At 38.0% G+C, this 17,923-nt stretch overlaps 2 protein-coding genes and 1 pseudogene across 9 annotated transcripts in view; 2 read left to right on the forward strand and 1 right to left on the reverse strand.

The window, feature by feature from the left end:
• Positions 1-9,330, forward strand: part of SCYL3 (SCY1 like pseudokinase 3) — a 41,775-nt gene extending 32,445 nt beyond the window's left edge. The window contains exons 11-16 of one of the 4 annotated variants that reach the window (XR_003794365.1): positions 1,400-1,571; positions 3,949-4,107; positions 4,930-5,627; positions 6,157-6,224; positions 7,375-7,450; positions 8,356-9,330. Coding sequence is in view for 3 of the 4 variants with exons in the window: in XM_029227860.1 (XP_029083693.1) it covers positions 1,400-1,571; positions 3,949-4,107; positions 4,930-5,627; positions 6,157-6,216 (1,089 nt within the window). In the remaining variant the exon portion in view is untranslated. Of the gene's footprint in view, positions 1-1,399; positions 1,572-3,948; positions 4,108-4,929; positions 5,628-6,156; positions 6,813-7,374; positions 7,451-8,355 lie in introns of those variants that run through there. The other 3 variants (XM_029227860.1, XM_029227859.1, XM_029227861.1) reach the window with 3 other exon arrangements.
• Positions 911-1,028, forward strand: LOC114900162 (annotated as a pseudogene).
• CUNH1orf112 (chromosome unknown C1orf112 homolog) overlaps positions 1,578-17,923 on the reverse strand; it is a 49,828-nt gene continuing 33,482 nt past the window's right edge. For 2 of the 5 annotated variants that reach the window (XM_029227857.1, XM_029227853.1), the window contains 8 exons: positions 17,054-17,239; positions 15,158-15,280; positions 13,446-13,541; positions 11,913-12,026; positions 10,110-10,214; positions 9,367-9,447; positions 8,324-8,443; positions 6,922-7,154 (listed from right to left, as the gene is read on the reverse strand). In XM_029227857.1, coding sequence (XP_029083690.1) covers positions 6,966-7,154; positions 8,324-8,443; positions 9,367-9,447; positions 10,110-10,214; positions 11,913-12,026; positions 13,446-13,541; positions 15,158-15,280; positions 17,054-17,239 — 1,014 coding nt within the window. In that variant the 3' untranslated portion in view covers positions 6,922-6,965. Of the gene's footprint in view, positions 2,249-4,102; positions 4,411-5,637; positions 6,210-6,921; positions 7,155-8,323; positions 8,444-9,366; positions 9,448-10,109; positions 10,215-11,912; positions 12,027-13,445; positions 13,542-15,157; positions 15,281-17,053; positions 17,240-17,923 lie in introns of those variants that run through there. The other 3 variants (XR_003794364.1, XM_029227855.1, XM_029227856.1) reach the window with 3 other exon arrangements.

Raw genomic sequence — 17,923 nt, forward strand, 5'->3', positions numbered from 1 at the left:
TATAGAATTAGTCATTTATTTGGGATTTTTCTTGTTTCTTCAGGCAGGCACTTATCACTATGAACTTTTCTTAGAACTGCTTTTGGCTGTGTCCCATAGATTTTGGTATGTTTTATTTCCATTTTCATTTGTTGCAAGGTATTTTTTGATTTCTCCTTTGAATCATTGGTTGTTCAGTGGCATACTGTTTAACCTCCACATATTTGAATTTTCCAGTTTTCTTCTTGTAATTGATTTCTAGTTTTTTTACTGTCCGAAAAGATGCTTGATATGATTTCAGTCTTCTTAAATTTATCAAGTCTTGTTTTGCCACCTAACATATGATCTGTCCTGGAGAATGTTCCGTGTGCACTTGAGAAGAATGTGTGTTCTGTTGCTTTGGCATGAAATGTTCTTTGTATATCTGTTAAGTCCATCTAATCTAATGTGTCATTCAAGGCCAGTGTTTTCTTACTGACTTTCTGTCTGGATGATCTATCCATTGATGTAAATGGGATATTAAAGTCCCCTACTATTACTGTATTGCTCAGTTTCTCCCTTTAGGGTCTGTTAATATTTGCTTTGTATATTTAGGTGCACCTGTGTTTAGTGCATAAATATTTATAAATGTTATAAATGTTGGATTTGACCCCTTTATCATTATGTAATGCCTGCTTTGTTTCTTATTACAGTCTTTGTTTTAAAGTCAGTTTTGTCTGATACAAGTATAACTTACCTCACCCTTCTTTTGGTTTTCATTTGCATGGAACATCTTTTTCCATTCCTTCACACCGTCAGTCTGTGTATGTACTTACACCTGAAGTGAGTCTCCTATGACATCATATCGATGAGTCTTGGTTTTTTAATCCATTCAGCAACTCTGTCTTTCAGTTGGAGTATTCAGATTCACCAAGAATTTGGTTGGGGAATTGTCTACAGCCTTCCCACCCTGAATGCATCCGTCTCATCTGATCTCAGATGCTAAGCAGGGTCAGGCCTGGTTAGTACTTGGATGGAAGACCACCTGGGAATACTCGGTGCTGTAGGCTTAAAAGTGCTGAGCTAGCTCTTGGGAGGACTCTGTGGCCTTGGTTTGGAGGCAAGAGTCAACAGGCATCGTGGACAAATCTAAAACTTTTTATAGTAATTTAACAGAGTCATCTTATTCCTAATATATTTCTAATGTATTTATCTACTTAATTTCATTTTTATTTTTGTAAAAGTATCAGGCTTTGATGGATTGGGAGAAAATATTGGTCCTTGACCAGATAGGTTGCGAGCTACTGACCTAGAACGCGTATCTAAGAAATGAAGTTCACTTGAGCAAGCACAAACTGATTGCAGCCCAACTACTTGTTTACCAGGGGAGAAAGAGACAGGCAATATGGCTGCGTACACTTATTACCCAATTCACTCCTAGGTATTACTGGGCCTGCGTGATACCAGCGATTCCATTGTGGCAATTACTCTTCACAGCCTGGCAGTGTTGGTCTCTCTACTTGGACCAGAGGTGGTTGTGGGAGGAGAAAGAACCAAGGTCTTCAAATGCACTGCACCAAGTTTTACTAAAACTATGGACCTTTCCCCACAAGGTAAGAATGATTAAAAGGCCTAGTGTGTTGTTGTTTTAATTTATTAGATTTTAAACATTATACAGATAATGCAGATAGATTGTATTCAAATGGAAAAAGTTAATAATTTCCCTCCCCCAGCTCCTTCTGGGGCATCTAAGGTAACCAGTTTTAATGGCTTAGTGGGAATTCTTTCATCCTTTTTTCTAAGCCCACAAAGACACACAAATGTATGTTTACACACACACATAGGATTTAAAAAAAAAAGAAAATATTATGCACAATTCTACAACTTGATTTTTTTCACATAGCAGCTTATCAGGGACCTGTCTCCAGGTCAGTACATAACTGCCTAATAGTTTTGTTTTGTTTTGTTTTTTGACAGCTGCCTAATATTTCATTGAATATAATTCATTCAGTGATTTCCCTATTGATGGCTATTGCACTCATTTTTGGACTTCTGAGTCAGAATATATTGAATATTTAAAATTTTAATAGATAGTGTCAGTTTCCAAAAAGGTTGTAGCAGCTCTTAACAACACCAGATGTTTAAGTTCTTTTGATTTTGATGGCCTGTTAGGTGACAAGCTCTTGATTTTTAGGTACTTCAAGAAATCAAGAGAAAAAAATATCCTTATTTCTGGTATGTTCCCATTGGATGTTACGTGGAAGTAGCAGTAGTTTCTGATCTTTGTAGGCTATAAAAGTCAAGGATAAGAATTTTTTATCAACAGTGTCATTGCTTCTTTGCTCCTTTGTATAACCCTGAAGGATGATGACGTTTTATGAAGCTCTGGATCTCTAATCTGGTTCTCAGTCATAGTGAGTAGATAGCATGGAAACAGTTATTAGTAGAAAGGAACTGTCAGATAGACTGCTCTCTAATTTTGATGCCAAGAGAATTTTTAAAGCGACACTGACTTCCTGACGTTTTGAAGAGAGTTCAGTTCTTCCTTGGTGCTAATGAATCAGTGTCAGTGTGGCTCCAGGGAGCTTAAAGAGGGCGATGGAGAAGCTGTCGCCTCCTCTTCAGCCATGAAATGTCCATACCAAACTGAGTGAGGTCTGTTGTTACCAGTTTTTCTTTTAGCAGAGTGCACAAAGAGCAGATGAAAGATTTATATTTCATCCCAGAGGAATTTCTGGCAGGAGGAGAGGGTATGTGTAATTTTGAGATAAGGCTTAGGGGTCAGTCTCAGGGGGCAGCTTTACATGTTGAATTAGCAAAAGTTCCCACTCCGAACATCTTTTTTACTTATTGGATGGAGTTTTCTGGTTCTAGATGTTACAGCAGATAAGTTTTTACTAAAATAGATTTTCCTGAAAACTTTGAAACTAATCCCACTGACTTGCCACGTTAGGCTTTTCATCCAAGATGGCTGGGAGCCCTGGTGGCAGCCTACATTCCAAGTTTGTAGAAAAGAGAGGCCCTTCTTCTACAGGACATGGGGGACTGCTGGGGAAGGGGCGTGTGTAAAAGAGGTACTCTTAGACTTTTATCTTTTTCCTTCTGTTCTTTTACAGTTTACCTGCATGGTCAGACATAAGGGCTAATATGGAGGTTAGTGAAAAGTGTACCTAAGAGAAATAAGTCTGCATGAACAAGAGTTAGGGAGGACAATTTAGAGAAGGGGACATTTTGTAAGAAAAATGAGTAGGACTTCAGCAGGGAGGAGAGTGGCAGAAATAAGCAAGAGGGTGGAGGGCTTGTAGAGGTCAGGCTGCGCTGAGGAGGGGAGCTGCGGCCTGTGATGAGTTAGCCCAGGCCATCCCCCTCACCCTCACTTTTCCAAGGCAGAGGAAGTATTCGGCCAGAAATTTTGCTAGGATCCTTTTGAGCAATACCCGCTCTTGAGTATGAACTTTCTGATAAGCTGTTAAAGACAACATTTTCGTAAAACACTTTCCTTTTCCCAGTTGGGCATTAAATGTCTGTAACAAAGTTTACCATTTTAAACATTTTAAGTGTACAGCCTTGGGGCATTAAGTACATTCACATTGGTGTGTTTGTACTCTTTATTCTTAAAAGGAAAGTAAGTAGAATCAAGTATGATTTTAAATAACCACTAAGATGTTTTTAAAGGCTGTTAACTTTTATAACTAGGTATCCTAAAGGTTTTGTTTTCTGTCTACTTCAACTGCTCACCTATGCTTGAAACCTTTCTGTGCCATTACCACCATGTGGACACAGCCTGTTCTTAAATGCCTCTAGGACAGGCAGTCCCTTCCTTAGTAACTATGTTTCTTCAAATATTTGGAGGTGCCCTCTTTCTGCAACTTATCTTTTATCTGTGTTAAATATACCCGTTTCCCTTAACCATTGCTCACCTAACATGTGACAGGAAAAGAAGCAATTTACTACCCCTTTCATTTTTGGGGGGTTTTTATTTATCTTCAGATTCTCCCATGCACGTCGTCTGCAGCCAGCGCAGTCAGATCTCACCTGTCTTGAAGAACCCCTCCTCTAGCATATTCCCTAAATGTTTTTCTGGCAACATGCCCATCACCAGCAAGAAGCACATACAGCGAGATTACTACAGTACTCTTTTACAGACAGGTAGATTCATTAAACTTATATAGCTGTTCCACTGCTTGGGTGAATGTTTTCCTGAGTAATAAGTTTAAATTCTGAACCTTAAGGGCACTTTGGGAATATTGAGACTGATTTTTCTTATTATTTGTAATTATGTAGTCAGCTTGGGTCTGTCTTTTTTCCCTGGACTATAGGGTATATACCTGTTTTTTCTTCATAACTGGTGAAGACGTTGCTTGAATCCTTTTTTGCACCAGATACTTTACTTTGGGACTTCTTCCAAATTGTATCAAAGAATGATAGTTCTGGAAGATGTTAATAGGTGTGCTATGAAAGAGAAGTTCTGTGGTTAGATAAGTTTGGGGAATTGAGCACAGAATCAGACCACACTGCACAAGACTTCAGTGACTTGACTGCACTTAAGAAAATCTGTTTAAAATGAGGATATGTTGGGCGAGGCAAACTTATTTGAGCACACAACACTTTTTCAGGGTGTACGTAATTAACATCTCAAGGGTAACATCGCCTGGCTTAGAACATTTTTATCTTTGTTTGTAGACAGTTATGCCAATAAACAGTATGTCTGAATATTTAGTAAAGGATTAGATGCTCCAGTTAGTTGTTGCTTGGGATGCTTCCATCAAATTACGATTTAAGTATTTGTTTAACTTACATCTTTGTTGATTTATGTTCTGCTGGGATATCTCATACTTCAGTGTACATGGATATTTCCAAGGAATTGGATCTATACGTTTCTGTATAGATCTGTTAACTTTCTCCTAAATATATTGCTTGTTCTTAAAACCAACGTTTTATGAGAATAATTCTTGTACTTATCCCCCACAGGCGATCAGTTTTCTCAGCCTGTTAAATTTCCCATCAACGGAATCTCAGATGTGAAAATCACCTCAGGAGACAGTGAAAAGTTCCCGTCGAGTTCTAAAAAGTCTGAGGAGTGGCCTGACTGGAGCGAGCCTGAGGAGCCTGAGGAGAAACCTGTTGACACAGAGATTTGCCCTGCAGACCCCCATGCTGCTGCCAGGTCCCCATTCACCGACTTGAATGCAGAGGCGGCGGCTTGGGATGACTTTGAGCCCAGCAGCGTAGATACTGAAATAAACCCAGGAGGTGGAATCACGGCTGCAAGACCTGTTACCTCAGGGGAGCAAAAGGCCACTCCTACTTTGCGTCCACTCACTGAAGAGGCCACGCCTTTGAAATCAAGCCTACCCCAAAAGACCAGTCTTGCACGAAGCAGGGATGACCCAGACCAAACCAAGCCACCGAAAGTGTTGTCACAAGAAAGGCACCTTAAAGTTCCATCAGAACTTGGTTTAGGAGAGGAGTTTACCATACAGGTGAAAAAGAAGCCAGTAAAAGACCCAGAGTTGGATTGGTTTGCTGATATGATCCCAGAAATTAAGCCTTCAGCTGCTATTCTTATTTTACCTGAACTGAGGACAGAAACAGTAGCTCCCAACAAGGATAACGTCTCATCAGTGATGCACTTTTCCTCAAAATTTGCTGCAGCAGAAATTACTGAGGTGAGGATTATTAAATTGTGCTACTAGTTTATGCTTCCCTCACATGTAGCAGCTGCACTGTCCCATTGATAACAAACATGCTGTTTTCCCAGTGAGAGAAAAGACTGATGTCCACAATTGGATAACATGATCAAGTATAAAATGAATAAGATCAGTTCCTATAAATAGCATCTTTCATTCCCTAGAAAAATGTAGCAGTGCTTGGGCTAATAAATGGGCCACTTTTTACAATAATAATCTTTTTTGTCTGGAAAAGGGATTAAACCAAGAATGTGGTGTCATCAAGCTGATTTTATTGGCTTATATGGTCCTTGGAACGTTATTTTCCAATACTGTGGTTTTGTAATTCTGGAACCAAAGTAATTCTACTTTTCAGCTTCCTAGTCCAGTAAGTTATTTTACTTAGTACAAGGAAATGTATTCTAGCATCAAAAGACACACGTTGTGCCCCTTTTAAATTCCTGATCTTTCAAATCTGAACATGGTTTGTTTCAGCAGGTTGCCCTTGGCTTGCTTTCTCTTGTTGCAGGGAGAGGCTGCAGGCTGGGGAGAAGACGGCGATCTGAACTGGGAAGACAATAACTGGTGACAACGGATGTGAGTTAATCTTTAGGAAAATGGATTCCTTTTTTAAAAAATCAAATACCTCAAAAGCAGGCTCTGCAGACAAGAAAACCCAAAAGCATCCTGTTTTTCTCATACCAGGAGCTCTTTTTCCAGTCAGTGCCAACAGAAGTGTGAGACCTGGCGTGCTGGCGGGGAGCCCTGGGCGGTGCAGAGGTTCACAGCCCTTCTCAGAGGAAGAGGCTGTGTGTCTGACTGAGGCCAGTTTCTGTGAAGAGCAAGTGGCTGTGGAAAGGTTGACCTTACTGCTTTTTTCCAGAACAATTCTGGAAGTAAAGAAAATAAATACAAAAACTCAAGCTGATTAGCTTAATTTTGTGCTATTTCTTTGTCAGAAGAGTAAGCTCTATTATGAAATCAACTTACTGAAATAATTTTAGCTATAAAGTATATAAATGATGTTAAATTGCTAAGGTTTCCTTAGGCAGCTTATTTGTTTACAGATGTACTGAGTGAGTTGCCGACTGTTCCTGTATTATTACCTTGTACCAAAGCTCTTCATGAGATATATCCCCACCATCCTGTTCTCTAAATGTCCAATAAAGACTATTTTAACTAGAATCAACTTTAGAAAAGTTTTATGTGTTAGAAAATGTACAGACATATAATTACATCAATATTTTCATCTATAGGTGAAATGCACTGTAGGATGACAAAAAAAAATATCCAGCTCTTACCTAGCGATAATATGGTCCAGTCCATTCAGTTTTCACCCTAGAATACATGATGTTTTAGCTTATCAATCCTTTCTTGGAGTGTCTCCATTTTTGTCAGAAGCCAGTCTGGAGGAGGAGACTTTTGGAGTAATAACTCGATTGCCTCCAAGGCCGCTGTTGCTGCTTGCAGTGCTGACCTGTACTCTTCTTCCAAGGGGAGCTCGTGACGGGCTCTTTTTGCAGAAGGCTGGCAAATGAGAAAAACAAGTAGTGCCATGATACCCATTCCAAAATGGTAAAAATAAAGAACTTTCCTTTGGACTAGAGTAAAGCTTATAAGGACAAATTCTAAACCTGTAAAGTTTTATATGAAAATTTTATTCCGGTTATTGGTTCACAAGCGCAGGAGGGCACCCGCCCCCTGCAAGCGTCTGGAGAGATGTGAAGGCATTTTTGGTTTGTCACAGGGATTCAGGCTGCTACTACCATTGATGCTCAAGGTTGAAGGAAACTAAGAAGTGCTGCCTTGTCCAGTAACTTCCAGTGAGTATTCTTTAGCCATATAATCTGTCCTTACAAAAAAGCTCCAAATATGAATTTTCTAAATGCCTGCTGTTTTTCTTTTTAATGCTGAGTTTATAATGATGCTTTCGGAGCCAGTTCAGTAAATTGCCACGGTTTCTAACATCACCGCACCAGGAAGGGGAGGAAGGATTGGGGCCAAGACAGTTTTTATAATCCCTGTCTTCCTAAGGAAGGTCATAACATATAAATTCTTGAGGGCTTATTTATACTACTGATATATTTAACTTTACAGATGTAAGGCATAAAAGTTAACATGTCTTAAAAACAAGTTTGTTTTTTTTAATGAGAACTGTAACTTAAATTTACCATTATGGATTACCGTTCCAAATATACTATTACTGCTCAAAACAATATCCTTAGAGGTATCAGATTTCTGCCTTTTAATAGGTAGATGTGATTTCTAGACAGTGCCAAAAACTCTTAGGCTGATTTGATGAATGAGGCAAAGGATCAAAGTAAACATTTTGGAAGGTAAGTTAACTGGTTTTCTTCTGTGGTTCAGAAACTACTGCATTTGTAGCATCACTGGTATAAAGACATAACTTTCCCAAAGGTTACTACAAATAATTGACAGTTATGTTAAGAGTATATTTTGTATGATTTTTAAAACTTTTTTTGTAGTCCCTCCTCTGTTCTATGTGTTGATAACCTTTCAGGAAGAAGAAATGTGATTTTTAAGAGTAGCTACCATAAAACAATTTTACATGTCTAGATCTATTTATTTTGATATTCAGTATGAGGCCAAGAACCATGCTAGTTTCTGTTTTATCAGTAAGTAATAAGGCAGAATTTCTTATTAAAGCTTGATCCACACTGAAAAGCAGTCCATACCTGTAAAGATGACTTCTTTGCTTCTTCTACAGTAACTTTAGCAAAGGGCTCCCAGAAAGTACCTTTTTCCTGTTTGACACGTTCCACTCTGGCAGCTGCAGTTTCGTCTACAAACCCCGTCTGCCAGAGACCATGAAAAACCAAGCAAACATCAACATTAGCATTCTCTACTCAATATTAAAATGGTGTGATATTCAGAAGGTGAAAGGCCTGCGTGTTTAAGTGCCGGATGTTAAACTGCTCTGGTTTAGCCTGTGAACTAAGCAAATTTGGAAGTAAGTTGGAGTCATCTGTAAATGTATCCTCAGTGTAATTTGGGTAAAATTATTCCACAGTGTTCTCCTTCCCTACAGAAAAATGATAGTCTGATAGCCTTTACTGAATAGGGTGAGAAATTGTTAAAAGCAACATGTGCACACGCTTACTTATCATCCAGCTGATATGTAATATATGCATATGTAAAAATAATAAGAGACACAGTCCAGTTCAATAATGAGACTATATTAAAAAATTAAGTACTTAAGCATAATTCACTTTCTCCTAGCATTCTAAATTTGTGGTGTAACTGTTCTATGAGTGCTTCAGTTAACCTTTAACTTACATCCTACCACTATCTCCATATAAGTTTCAAAGCATGCACAAATATGGGAGCCACATGATTCAACAGTTTGGAAAGTCACTGTTTGGAAAAGCCATGACTAAATTACAGGAGTGAACATGATCCTCGCAGGCCTACGATTCTACATGTGAATCTAATTATGATGAGTAACGGGTGAGGGATCCTCATTCTTCATCTCACTGCCTGAATGATCAATGCAATAGTATCCCAAACTACAGGCAGAGCAACTCCAAAGTGTTTTACTTCTGACTTGTATTGAGGTCCCAACTGCTTAATAATAATGCGGGTCACCACTGTGTTAAGCACTGTGAAAAACTGGAGCTAACAAAGATATTCAACTTGGTTATAATTTGAAAAAAGAACTAACATGATAAAGAACAAAAGTATGTGCCACTACTATTTTCATTCTATATAAATAAAATACCTTCTCCAGAAAAGATACAACTTTCTTCTTGGTTTCTTCAGAACTGAGACATTGTGGAACTATCTCTTCATGATTTGTTCCCTATTAAAAGATTTGACAAAACTAATTTCAATATATTTCAACAGCTTGCAAAGACAAGTACATGAGTTTTAAGAGCTACCTTAATTAAAAATGCATTTTAAAAGAAAATACTCAGTGCCAGAGGATACTCAAAAGATAATAAGCTCATAGTTATTTCAGGATGCCTTAGGATAATTAATACAATATTCTGCACAAGTGTGGAGCTGTAAGCTGTAATGACTTCTGCCCAGTCATCCCAACATCTCTGGGCCCCCTTATGACCACAGGCACGCTGCACTAGAGTGGGTAAAAGTAACCCAACGGCAGGTCGCCTTCTCTACAGAACCAAGCTAACAGGTCTGTGTTCATCAAACTCTAGCCCCTGTGATAGGTGGAGATGAAATGTACTCTCAATCGACCCCAAAACAGTGTCTGAGTTAGTACACCTGGTCTGAACGCCTGTTCTGATTGTTACTACTCATAGGACCTTAGGAAAGTCACCTCACTTCTCTGGGCCTCATTTTTAGGTCCTGTAAAATAGATGACTAGTAATATATCCTCCAGCAGAAAATATTATGACTGAGATAAAAAAGCAGCTCAATAAATGTTTCTGGAATGTTTTGGAATATCTGAGATACTAAATTATTTTAGAGGTCACTGTGATAGACTGGCCTTCTAATTACCTCAGCAAACTGAGTAAACGCCTCCAAGGAATGTTGTTCTAGTAGCCAATTCCTGTCAGCTAGCAGTAAGGCAAAAACAGAAGACAGGTGGGGCAGAATTTTGTCCTAAAAAGAAAACCAAACCTTATTAAATAGAGGAAAACCTCAGCAGAGTACACTGATTATTCTAACGTCGTCAAATTTCCACAATTCTGTCCCAGTGAACACGTGTTAAAACATGTTAAATCATGCCACTCTTCTGCTCAAATCCTTCCAGTAGCTTCCCGTTTCCCTCAGAGTAAAAACCAAAGTCCTCACCACAGCCTGCAAAGCCCCACTTCCTCTGCGTTAGCTCTCCTATCAGGCGTGCTCCCATCTCGGGGACTTCCATTTACTATTTCCCCTGCTCTGGAAATGCTTTCCCCAGATACCTGCTTGGCTTGCTCTCTCAGCTTCAGGTTTTACCCACATGTCACCGTGGTGAGGACTCCAGTGACAAAGTTCGATTTAAGACTCTGCCCCCGTAACATACACATTCTTTCTTCCCCTTCCCTGCTTTATTTCTCTCCGTAGCACTCGCCACCATTTAGTACACTACATATATCCCCACTTTATTAGTCTGTTGCCTCACAACAGTTGAGAGTCAGTATTTATTAGTTTCATTCATTACTGAATCCCCAGTGATTAAAATAGTGCCTGACACATAGCAAGAACTTAAGTTTTTTCTTGAATGAATAAATGAATCAATTTCATCATGTGGCTTCAAATGCCTCTCATATGCTGATGAATCCCCAAAATTTCTTCACACCTTAACTTCACTCCTGGGAATATGTAAGGTAATGTCTGCTAATAAAACATTTGTTCCATAGGTTCTGGGCCCATTAGGGTCAGTAGTTATGCACTAATGAAGCAGCATTTTAGAATACATTCGTTTTATGCTAAAAAGAAGATAGCTCAAATCCAAGCATCTTTGAATACTTTTGTCCAGAGAGTTGAAAAGAAGCTGGCGAGTACACACTTATCTCATGAGACACCTTACGTGATGAAAACAAATGGTATGGTATTGTTTACCTGTGAACAAGACAGCCCTTTAGAAACTAACCAGTTCAATTTTTGGTTTCAAAGGTTTTAATCAACACGTACTGAGATAATGTCCGTCCATCATGTTTTTGCTCAAGTTAACGTAAAAAGTTCTCATCACTGAACTCTTTATAGTATAATATCTCCCGTGGAGGTGGGAAAAAAAGGTCAACTGTCTAGAATTGTTGTTTTGACCAGACAGTAATAAGGAAGAAAAAACTCAATTTAGGAGGAAGACCTCCTTTTGCTGTGAAGCATATCGTAAAGTTCAGTAGAAGTGTATTGCCAGGCCTTTACAGTTTTATAAATATCCATTTGTCAACTCTATATATACTTTGCAACATTTGCAAAAATATCGTCTTAAACAAACAGGCTGCCTTTCATGGATATAAAACCAAGAGAATAACTTTTATAAATCACCCCATTTCCTCATTATACACCACTCTCTAGAAGACATAAATATGTTTTCCTTCCTCAGGAACTTTGTGTGCTAGAGCCCGACTAGAATAAACCTCACACCATAGCCAACACTATAAATTACTTGTATGTCGACATATATTTTTCTAAAAGTAAATAAAATGAGTTCTATTTTGACAGTCACCCTCTCTTCACAAAATATATTTTTCCCCCAATTTTCTTTGTCAACAATCCACAGAATTTCAGAAATTAAAGACTGAAAATCCATCAGTAATTCTTAGAGATTTTGTTAACATGGGAACAAAAGAATTAAGAGAGTATTATTACCTGGATGGCTTGAGGTATAAAAAGTTTTCCCAGGGAAGACAGAAAATCAAGAACTGCCAAACGAACATGGTCAGGAGGCTCTGATTTGAGTAGTGAGGTCTGCAAAGTTATTACCTAAGGGCACAAAGACCAAAGAACAGTTATAAATGAAAACAAATGCTTTGTAGAGACATGACTAAGATTTTGATGGGTATGTAGGAGGGGAAACAAAACCAAACCCAGGACAGTCGAACATTCCACAAAGCCTACACTTCACAGGTGGAATTTTAATAAAACAAAATGACTGAGTCAATCATTACAACATCAGTCCTACCAACCATTGTAAAAAAAATGAAAAATCCATGTGTTTCTGAAAAATGATATACCAGTGCTCTTTTAAATCTTCAAAAATTATTTTGTATTTTAAATTCTAGAGAGAGAAGTTCATTATTTAAAACATGGGTTGGCCAACTTTCTGTAAAGGGCCAGATGGTAAATATTTTAGGCTTTGCAGGCAACATGTTCCCTGTTACATATATATACATACACACACACACACACACACGCACACATTTTTTTTAACCTTTGTAAAAATCATCCTTAGCACTTGTGCTGAAAACAGGAGGGCAGAATCTAGCCAGGAGGCCATAATTTGCCAACCCTTTGTTTAAAGGAGCACTGAGCTAGTCTATAAAGGAGGCAATATCTAAATGAACAATTATGTTGAAATTTTAAAATGTTATTTGGAGTTTTTGAAGGTAGGCAAAATTATTTACATTAAAACGATCACTAATTTTTCAAAAACAACTAGAATCTTCAGAATCAACATAATTTGAGTCAATTATTTTATTCTCATTCTCTGTAATTACACATAATGGTAATTTAAAATATACCTAATTAGTAAATATTTGTTAATGCTAAGTTCTTCATGTGCACAACCAGAAACCAGAGTTACTAAAAACGAAGTGTTGCTAGTCTCACTCTGCAATATGCTGTGACAGGGTATTACTTCTTCTGTCATCCTCCTAAATAGGAAAGGTTAGCTTTACCTTGGGACAGCTTTTGTTTCTTAAGTGACTGTAAGCTTAAGCCACTTCTGTATTTGGGGATCAAGTCTGTCCAGTATGGACTCATTCCAAAGCCTCAAATCACTTCAGGTAAGATGAAGGCCTTCTCCGTTTTTCCCTCTCTCCATCGCTTAGAACCTCCAAAAGCGAGGCATACCTGAGGCAACACCACACGGATCCCACAGTGACCCCTGTTCTGCCACGCAAGCTGGGGGCCAGAGAGAAAATTCAGTAGCGCTCCTCCTTAGTCATTTTATTTCTTCAGAGAAACAATGAGGATTATCCTTAAGTCCATGGTGGTTATATTCCACACTCCCACAGCTGCTGGCATGCCTTTGAAAATGCTATGAATGCAGGGTTCACACGTAAACTATGACTCCTAACCTCAGGGATTTTTCCTGAGCAGTTAGCAGCAACAATGAAAAAGGTCTGACTACTCAGCATCAAGGAGATAGAGAAGAACAGATAACTTGCTCACTATTCTTACCTGACTTATCAGCTGAGGATCTAGAGTTTGAATGAAAAATCCCAGCAGTGGAAGTAAAAGGCAGAGTGTCTGTTGAACATAAGGTTGACCTGTTACCTTAAATAAGCACAAAATAATTTTGGTGAAAATTTTCAATTACATGAGAATAGCAACATTTGCATTTATTATATATGCTAAGCACTTTATTACCTCACTTATTCCTTATAACTGTGAGATAGGTATTATCACTTTAATAAGAAAAAGGGGCAGAAAGGTTAAATAATTTGCTCTAGATCACAGAGCTAGGAAAAAGCAGAGCCATGTTTCAAACCAAGATTTAACTCAGATGGGGATCTAATTACTTTTATCTGTCACTGAAAAAGCTTGCTTATTCCTTAGTCTTCTTAAAATTCCATTTCTCCTCTCCATAATTGTTTCTATCATGATATTGTAAGCTATATCACCAAGAGAGGTCCTCAGTGAATATTTATTGAATGATTTTTAAGGATGAGAGGAAAGTACTTATTGAAGTCAAAATGCTGCAGTAGTGAAATCTGACCTTAGACATAAACTTCAATGATAAGATCATCTACAAAACCATTTCTATTATTTCCCAAGTGTGAATGTTGCCTTCAGCTTCCATTGACCGGGACAACCAGAGGTCACACATTTATTTCAACTTAAATGTCATATTTAGATATTTAACTAAATATGATTTCTAAACTACAATGATCTGTGGAACATACATCATTCTAATTCTAGCCTGATCATCACTTGGCTTTCTGGCTTTTCTGGAAAAGAGTAATACCAATTAGCCACATCCATTTACTTGCCCCTTCCACCTTTAAGCCACATCACTCTCCATTGCCCAAAAGATTTTATAAAAAGACCCTGGAATAACAAACAAGCTATACCAACCAAAGACAGAAGAAAACAATAGAAGAGATTTTTTAAAAAAATAGGATCAAACTGGTCTTGAAAATAGTTAGCTAGAACATCACTTTCACTTCAGTAGGTGCTAGTTTTACTAATATAATTCTATCACACTTTTTTCTTTTTTAAAAAAAAAATATTTATTTTTGTCTGTGTTGGGTCTTCGTTTCTGTGCGAGGGCTTTTTCTCCAGTTGCGGCAAGCGGGGGCCACTCCTCATCGCGGTGCGCGGGCCTCTCTCACTTTCGTGGCCTCTCCCGTTGTGTAGCACAGGCTCCGGACGCGCAGGCTCAGCAGCCATGGCTCACGGGCCCAGCCGCTTCGCGGCATGTGGGATCTTCCCGGATCGGGGCACGAACCCATGTCCCCTGCATCGGCAGGCGGACTCTCAACCCCTGCGCCACCAGGAAAGCCCTATCACACTCTTAAATACAACTGGCTGAAAGAGTACTAGTAGGTATTTTAAGTTCTAATCACAAGTTCTACCAAGAACCTAAAGAAATTACATACAGGGCTTCCCTGGTGGTGCAGTGGTTGGGAGTCCGCCTACCGATGCAGGGGACACGGGTTCGTGCCCCGGTCCGGGAAGATCCCACATGGGCCCGTGAGTCATGGCCGCTAAGCCTGCGCGTCCGGAGCCTGTGCTCTGCAACGAGAGAGGCCACAACAGTGAGAGGCCTGCGTACCGCAAAAAATAAATAAATAAATTACATACATTTTACTCTACAGGGAAATTTCAGTATTATTCTTTTTTCAAAATTTTATTCGTTTTTCAGGGAAATGATTAGTTGCTTTCCTTACCAGTTTAATGTTTAAAAGAGCCCAAAGCTGACTCCCAACTTCCTTAACTGCAGTTTGCTGTCCCATATCCAGAGCTTCACTAGCAGAATTACATACAGCAAGCAAAGCAGAGAGCACTGTGTTCTAAAGGGGAGAGACAGGGAAAGGATCTGAGTTTAGATACCAGTCTAAAGGAGCTGGAACCCAATTACCTGGAGGTTTTCAGTTACTTACAACTCTTCATAAAAACCCATGTAGAATTACATTTCTAAGACCCAAAACCATCTCTTCAGCGATTTCTTTAATACATGTATATTTTGCTAAAACTAATTTTCCTTATACACAGAAACATTTGCTTCATTTTTCTAAATAAAGAAACTTCTTTTCCTTTTAGGTTGAAAATTTAACAAAATGTAAACACCATCATTTTAATAAATAGGTTTGATACAAATGGCCAGTACGGTCAAGCTAATTTATAATCTTCATCAACTAAAAATTTTATATTTTTACATTATGTACTTAACAGTCTTTTAAAGTTACCAGATTATTGTTGCTGCTGTTCTATAAACTTTAAAATTTTTCAGCAACACTGCATTCAATAAACAAATACAGTACCTAAGTACACTATCTAGAATTTGAAACTAAAGACAATTTTCCCTGGATTCGCTCTTATCTATATATCACATCTCTCTCTGGCCAGGAATGGGGTTGGTTTGGGCGCGGTAACAATCAGTAACCTTGCCTTTCATCCATTATACGTCAAACAGCCACACTTAATTTTATGTAATTACCATACAGCTTTTAATTTATGAGTTACTTATTTCCTTTTACAAATAAGCATGTTAAGTGACCTGCTGAACTAAAGTTTTGGTCATAGAGCAAAAATCTGCTGAATTTTAGAAAATAGGTGCTTTTATTTTATCTAATACAAAAGACTTTTTGTCTTTACTATAGAGATCTGTGCACAATAACTGCAACATCTGAACAAGTTCACCTACTCCTAACTAGGTAATTAATACTTTTCCCAAAATAAAGGCACATAAAAATTTATATTCCCTTTCAATGTATGTAAATGTTTTAAATTATCTTGATGATTATGGTCAAGTGCCATTATGTAACAGAGTATCAGAACATTTACACTCATTATAGAAATATAAGTCCTGAGAAAACCCTGAACTCATAATTTAAAACTGCAAATAGGTCCTCATCCCCTTGAATGCCCTGTCTTCATCCTTGCTTGATTCTTCTCTACTTATCACAAACCGATATATAATATATATTATGAATATATATATTTATTACTTCTCTGTCCACAGCTAAGCTAGAATGTAAGTCCATGAGAGCAGGAATTTTTGTTTGTTTTGTTCCCTGATATATCTCCAATGCCTAAAACAGAGCTTGACACATATGAGCATTCAAAATATGAATGAATGAATCAAAGAATGAGCAAATAAACACTTAACTACATGTACTATATTCAGTTTTTTAAACTGTATTTTTCTTTACTTACAGATGAATTTCTTTTTTATTCCATTATTTTAAGAGGGAGCATTCTAAATAGAAAGGTACATAAAAGCTCTGAAGAGGTTTGCGTAAAATGAGGGTTGTACATCAAATAGAAGAATCATGTCTGCCTAATCCAGAGATATGTCAGCAAAAATACTACAAATAAAGTATTTCATAATGTGTTTCATGTTGTTCCAATGTGTCTTGAGCTACGGACACTCTCCCCCCCTAACATTTATATCAATCAAGATAATAGTAGTTTCTCAAAGACTTGTGCAATGTAGAAATCTGAACCTCTTGCTAGATTCTAACCTGAGGGCACAAACTGTCTGTCTTTTTAACAATACATCCCCAGTAACTGAGCTTAATAAACAGCTACTGAATGAATCAAGGCCATCAAAATTATCTTACCAGAGACTCAAGTTCTCCCAACGTGCGACTGCTGCTTAGCCACTTCCTGCACTGTGCAGTGCCTGATCTGCTGACCTCAAGTGCAGTTTGTTTCCTAAGCTCAGCAGGTAATGCCTGAAAGGAAATATATTGCCACAGAAGCAGATTTTCTGCTTCTTTTGGGGAAAATTTCTGGATAAACTCCACCTGAAACAAATTGTTAAAGAAACAAAAGTAACATAAAACAGTCTAGTGAATGGATACACCAAAGCTAAGTATTAGCTTCCATATTTAATATTTTTTAAAAGTTCTTAACTGAATAGCAGTATCACAAGGTACCAGACCAAGGTAGCTTAAATGAACACACATTTTAGCCGTTATTCTTGTTGTTGCTGCATTTGTTTCCGAAATGAAAAACACAGGTTAAGTGGAGCACAATATAAATGCATTAAGAAATGTTAAATAATGTATTTCATTATTAGTAACATCAGCTATTTTACATGCTCCTACCCAATAATTCTATTTTTTCCTAAGAATTTGTATACTCATCACCTTGCACAGCTCAATCAAAAGTAATATTCCCAAATATGCCAATGAGATTGATTTAGCCAACTTTTGTGGCTTACTACTCAGCTGATTATCATAGAGAACTTAAAGAAGCAAAGGTCATAGGTTCAGTTTTCCAATGGGCTAGCCGCCAGCTCTGTTCTACTTTAGACAACATATGAAACTCATTCACAAGTGTTCAGGATAGTATGGTTGGCAAATCCATTCTACCACTGAAATAATTCAAAGTGCTTGCCAGGTTAATAGGAAAACAGAACTGTTTTAAAACGTGTTGTCAACAGACTAGATAAAAATGGAAAACAAAAGTTCTAAAAAAAAAAGAGT

This window comes from Monodon monoceros, unplaced genomic scaffold (genome assembly GCF_005190385.1).
Source record: "Monodon monoceros isolate NGI ecotype Baffin Bay Population unplaced genomic scaffold, NGI_Narwhal_1 Super_Scaffold_18, whole genome shotgun sequence".
Lineage (NCBI taxonomy): Eukaryota > Metazoa > Chordata > Mammalia > Artiodactyla > Monodontidae > Monodon > Monodon monoceros.